Source organism: Drosophila virilis, chromosome X, assembly GCF_030788295.1.
Source record: "Drosophila virilis strain 15010-1051.87 chromosome X, Dvir_AGI_RSII-ME, whole genome shotgun sequence".
Taxonomy (NCBI): domain Eukaryota; kingdom Metazoa; phylum Arthropoda; class Insecta; order Diptera; family Drosophilidae; genus Drosophila; species Drosophila virilis.
The window spans coordinates 5,913,189-5,918,811 of NC_091543.1; the positions used below are offsets into that span (position 1 = coordinate 5,913,189).

Here is a 5,623-nt window from a genome sequence, read left to right on the forward strand (position 1 = left end):
GCATCGATAAAAATTAAAAATATTTTACGATTTTCACATAGATTTAAATTATATAAGCCGCATTTTGACCAACAAATTGGATTTTCAATGCCCATTGCGAAACAAAAAAGCAACATTAAATTGAAAATATCGCCAAATATATATATACTCATCGATATGTCGGCATTTGTTCAATAGCCCAACTATCGATAGCGACTTTGTATATATTACAACCCTAAGCCTGACGCCATTTTACAGACTTTTTTTTTGTGACGCAGCGTTGTTGTAATAAAAAAGGTTGTAATTTTCTTGAACTGCAACAACTGCCAAGTTATTTAACGCAAAGCAGAATTAAAAATGTCGCAACGCTTTGCGCCTGGCCAAGCGCCAGTGCAGTCGCGCTACCAGCCACCACCCCAATCGCCTGGCATGCGTCCCTATCCACCAGTCACCGGCACCACTTTCCCGGTAAGTGCAAATCAATCATCGATTAATTGCCAATTTTCACACTGTTCGTTTTTTTTCGCCCCTCCCCCGCCCCCTGTTTTTTTTTGCATGCAGCCACGCGGCTTTCCGCTACATCCGAATACAACGCAGCCAGTGCCCGGCAGTGTTACCGCGCCCGTTGGCCCCGGCCCCGCGCTGCTGCAGCGCACCACCCAGCCCAGTTTCCAGAGCGGATTGCGCGGCAGCGGCTCCGGCGGTGCTGGCGGCGGCGGTGGCAGCAAACGTTCGGCGGAGTCACGTAGCCTGAACAGCGGTCCCAACAAGGGCGAATTTGCAACTGGCGCCAAAAAGAAGAAGAAATTGGCGGATAAAATATTGCCCCAAAAGGTGCGCGACCTGGTGCCGGAGTCGCAGGCGTACATGGATCTGCTAACATTTGAACGCAAACTGGACGCCACCATCATGCGCAAACGTCTGGACATACAGGAGGCGCTCAAGCGGCCAATGAAGCAGAAGCGCAAGCTGCGCATCTTCATTTCGAATACATTCTACCCGAGCAAGGAGCCGAGCAATGATGGGGACGAGGGCGCCGTTGCCTCCTGGGAGCTGCGTGTGGAGGGGCGCCTGCTGGAGGATGGCAAGGGTGATCCCAATACGAAGATCAAGCGCAAATTCTCATCGTTCTTCAAGTCGCTGGTCATCGAACTGGACAAGGAGCTGTATGGGCCGGATAATCATCTGGTGGAATGGCATCGCACACACACCACACAGGAAACGGACGGGTTTCAGGTAAAACGGCCCGGCGATCGAAATGTGCGCTGCACCATTCTGTTGCTGCTCGACTACCAGCCGCTGCAGTTCAAACTGGATCCGCGCCTGGCCCGGCTGCTGGGCGTGCACACACAGACGCGGCCCGTCATCATCTCGGCGCTGTGGCAGTACATCAAGACGCACAAGCTGCAGGATGCCCACGAGCGGGAGTATATCAATTGTGACAAATATTTGGAGCAGATCTTCAGCTGTCAGCGCATGAAATTTGCTGAGATACCACAGCGTCTGAATCCGCTGCTCCATCCGCCAGATCCGATTGTCATCAATCATTTCATTGAGAGCGGCGCGGAGAACAAACAGACCGCCTGCTACGATATCGATGTCGAGGTGGACGACACGCTCAAGACCCAAATGAATAGCTTTTTGATGAGCACCGCCAGCCAGCAGGAGATCCAGGGTCTGGACACAAAGATACACGAGACCGTCGATACGATCAATCAAATGAAAACGAATCGCGAATTCTTTCTCAGCTTTGCCAAGGATCCGCAAATGTTTATCCATCGCTGGATCATCAGCCAGACGCGAGACCTTAAGGTGAGTTAACACAAATGTTCCTGATCTGGCATCCTTCTCTAATCCTATAAATTGTTTGCTCTCGCAGCTCATGACCGATGTTGTTGGCAATCCGGAGGAGGAGCGACGCGCCGAGTTCTACTATCAGCCCTGGACGCACGAGGCCGTCTCGCGCTACTTCTTCACCAAGGTCAATCAGAAGCGCGCCGAACTGGAGCAGGCCCTCGGCATACGCAACGGCTAAGCGAGTCTCCTGTGAATCCCTGTCGAACCGCACGACATGGCACGGCACGGCAAACTCCCTTTTCCTTCGGCAGTTTAGTTTAGTTAAGCTCTAATGCTACTATATATACTATACATAATTAAATCATTTTTTTGCCAACAACAAAAAATATACAAAAAAAAAAAAAAAAACCTAATACAAATAGATCACCTGTAACCCAGTTAGGATCATTAAATGTATGCGAATACTACTGTGCGCATTCCTGGAGGCTAGCTGAGGCTCTATCAAAATACGTTGCGAATTGCCGCTAACATTCCCCTTCAACTGGATTTGCTGTCTTTTATCATCCAACTGGGAAAAGTTCTAGTTATGTGATTCCCATTCGAACTGTCCGATATGGATATTTCGGGATAACGAATAACATTGATGCGAATCAAGAAAATTTAGCGATTACCTTTTCCCAGTTATTGCCATAGAGATTAATTATATTAACAATGTTTTTCCCAACAGATTTTTACCATGAGATCTAGTACTGATGGGACTTTGCTCATATGTTGGCATATCTTTTGTAAGAAGTTCCTAACTTGGAATATTTTGAAAATCAGACAAGATATTAATACGCAAACGAATGCTATATAATAAAATGTTCCGATGTTGAAAAGAACTTGTGTTTATATTGGGAGTATAAAGGAAGGGTTTTATAGTGGTCCGATCCGGACGACTCTGGACATATTTACTGCCTGCTTGGGGAACTTGCCTGCGTGAAAGCGGTGAAAATGGGAATATATGTATATCCCGGCTTATCAAGAATATGTCGCCTCCTCCACTAGGGCAGATTATGTTGCTACTGTGTTGGCTGCCTCTCCGCCTGCTATGCATCCAGTGGGATACAGGGTATACAAATTTGTGTGGCGAGTAGGATCCAACTGAAAGGGAACTTCAATCGTGAAAAGGAACTTCAACAATTCGTAAAACAAGGCGGGCAACAAATGTTACGTGGAGACGCTTGCATTTGCTACAATAAACACTTACATGGGTGTGTGTGTGTGTGTGTGTGTGTGTATGTGTGTGTGTGTGTGTGTGTGTAGGGTATATTGATTACAGCCAATGGTTGCAACTATTTGCTAAACAAATCGACGGAATATGCAGCTACTTAGCATTGTGATGTCATGAGCCGAAGCGAGGCTTTAGTCGCGCTTGGGGCGAGACCCGGAGCCGGTGCCACGAGCCGGAGGCGTCTCATCAATGGCGAGGCCCGTATCGACGCGCGTTGCGTCCACCGGATAGAGCCAGCGCTGATACAAATAGATAAGGAACACAATATCGTCGCGCAGGCAGGCGACACGATGAGCCGTCGGCATGGTGATGATGAAGGCAAAGAAGTCGTCGATGAACGTATTGAAGGCCTTGTACATGAAAGCGCGCCAGGGCAGAGCCGCCACAGACTTGAGCTTGTAGTTGACAAACAGCTGCGGCAGCATGAACAGAAACCCAAACGCATAGACGCCATTCACCAGCGAGTTAAGGGTCCAGCTGTACCAGGAGCGATGCGGCTGATACAGCAGCGAATAGACGGCGCCGCCCAGGCACAGCGGATACAGCAGATAGCTGAGATAGCGCATGCCCTCGCGATCGAACTGCTGCGTCTGCTGCTCGGCCAGCTGGCCAGCGGCGGGCTGTGCTTGCCCGTTGCGCTGATCCACCTCCTCCAGTTTGCGGCTGATGAACGAGCTGAAACTCAGCTCGAGCCGCAATATCTTCTTGCATTTCCACAGCTCGATCAGGGTGCCGAGGCCGACGGGCACCAGCACCAGATACGATGTCTGCTCGTCCAGCAGATACAGAAAGATGACGATCTGCGAGAAGGCGCGCCAGAGTGTGGTGCGCGTGGACAAGCCCTCGTAGGAGCGTTTCTGGCGCCAAAAGGACACGTCGTTCTTGAAGCTCAGAAAGTCGAAGAGCATCTGTTGCGGCGCAAAGCGCAAGTGCAGCCAGTTAGATACATAATAATCAGATGTGTTTTTATGATGGCTACTCACGTGAATGCTGGACACGAAGATGGTGCCGCAGAGCAGGTACACATTCGTGTCGGAGAAGATGCCCTTGACCTCGTCAATGTCCTTGCTGGCAAATCCGAACGCCTGCAGCGCCTGTGTGGCGTGCTCCATGAGCAGCATCAGGCGCAGCTTGCCCACGCCGACGGGCTTGTAATGGAAGCGGAATGTGAATTCGGTGGTGTTGCTCGTCACGGCAACCAGATCCTTGAGCCGTGTATTGAACATGTCCGTCTGCAGTATGGGCAGTATTTGTTGCATGCGATTCACGCGTATCAGCTGTGCCATCTCTGGCGGCACGTCCGCCTGCGACAGCGCAAACAGATCCGTCAGCAGCGTCACGTACACATCGCTACGTATGTGTGTGATGGGTCGACCCGGCACAGATGACCGCTTCACGGGCGCCGCCGTTGGCGATGATGACGACGACGACGACTGCTTCTCGCCATCGCCCAGCAGATTAAAGGCCTCCGCCCGCGGCAACATATACTCGCACATGCTGAGCGTGTGCAGCACGGTGGGTCCCTCGCGGCGCAGGGTGCGCCACTCGAGCGGCTCGCCCTCCAGCGCCAGCACCACATGCAGGTAGAGCGTGCCGTTGCGGCGCGTCTTGAGCGGCACATCCAGCTTGAAGTCCTGATCGAAGGGTTTGCCATAATCGAAACGCTTCGTCTTGTACAGATCCTGCACCTCGGAGGCAATCGGATTACGTGTCAGCGAACTGAACAGCGCCAGCTGCAGACGCGGCCGCTCCGCCAGGAACGATGTGTAGCAGGGCGAGTCGCTGCACTTGAGCGTCGTGAAGAGCTGCGACATTTGGTATATGGAATGCAGGATGTAGGCTAAAAACGCCACGCCCACCAGCGTTGAGATCGAAGGCATGGCCATGACGCCAACTGTGCCGCCAACTGATGAGAATGTCTGTGCGTGTGCTGCCAACGCCCCGAGCTGAGGATGCGTATGAGTCGAAAGGCGCTGGCGCTGCCGTTTGGCGTTGGCAATTGAAAATTGGTAAACGTCTCTCAATTAATGCACATCGAAGTGCGCTAAATGCCGGCGTAGCTGTTTCAGTGTTGCACAACGTTGCCAACTGGTGTTGCACAGTGGCCAATGGCTCTGAGCCTACTCACGCGCTACGTTCACACACAAAATGTTTGTGGGGCTTCTCGTTTTTTTTTTTTTTAATTTCTATTATATTTTTTGACGCACACGTTTCTACATCTTTTCGTCCGCTGCTTTTGATTTTGATGTGCTGCAAATAACTGTTCATTGAGTTAAGTTTCGTTAAAGTACTAAAAAATACCAAACACCACACTTTGCAAATTGCGTTCTCTAATTAACTTGTTTACAGATTATTTAAAATTGCCATTGCAAAAAAATGGGCTACCTTTTGTCAGAAAATAAACAAATATTCATATTCATATCATGGCGCAACAAATTATTTAGATCAGTTTATTATTTGCCAGCCCTGAGTGGGCATTGTTTCGTTAAGTAGTGTGACCAGCTATCGTGCAGCTAATCGATAATTTGGCCATGCAAACAAATCGGATTCAAATTGAAGTTATCCGTTTGTTAT

General features: G+C 50.0%; 2 protein-coding genes across 3 annotated transcripts; one reads left to right on the forward strand and one right to left on the reverse strand.

Annotated features, from left to right (window-relative positions):
* Positions 1 to 228: 228 nt before the first annotated feature.
* Positions 229 to 2,241, forward strand: Bap60 (Brahma-associated protein 60). Its single transcript, XM_002056809.4, has 3 exons — positions 229 to 447; positions 541 to 1,791; positions 1,859 to 2,241. The coding sequence occupies exons 1-3, from the start codon at positions 337 to 339 to the stop codon at positions 2,012 to 2,014; spliced, it is 1,518 nt and encodes a 505-aa protein (XP_002056845.1). The 5' UTR covers positions 229 to 336; the 3' UTR covers positions 2,015 to 2,241.
* Positions 2,242 to 2,647: 406 nt separating this feature from the next.
* LOC6633652 (lipid scramblase CLPTM1L) lies at positions 2,648 to 5,272 on the reverse strand. Of its 2 annotated transcripts, XR_004302937.2 has the most exons (3): positions 4,033 to 5,272; positions 3,026 to 3,957; positions 2,648 to 2,919 (listed from the first exon to the last, which is right to left on the reverse strand). XR_004302937.2 is itself a non-coding variant. In XM_032433278.2 (2 exons), the coding sequence occupies exons 1-2, from the start codon at positions 4,933 to 4,935 to the stop codon at positions 3,181 to 3,183; spliced, it is 1,680 nt and encodes a 559-aa protein (XP_032289169.1). In that variant the 5' UTR covers positions 4,936 to 5,272; the 3' UTR covers positions 2,986 to 3,180. The 2 variants fall into 2 exon arrangements, 1 of the variants encoding a protein (XP_032289169.1); XM_032433278.2 differs by lacking the exon at positions 2,648 to 2,919 and having other exon boundaries at positions 2,986 to 3,957.
* Between the last annotated feature and the right edge of the window lie 351 nt (positions 5,273 to 5,623).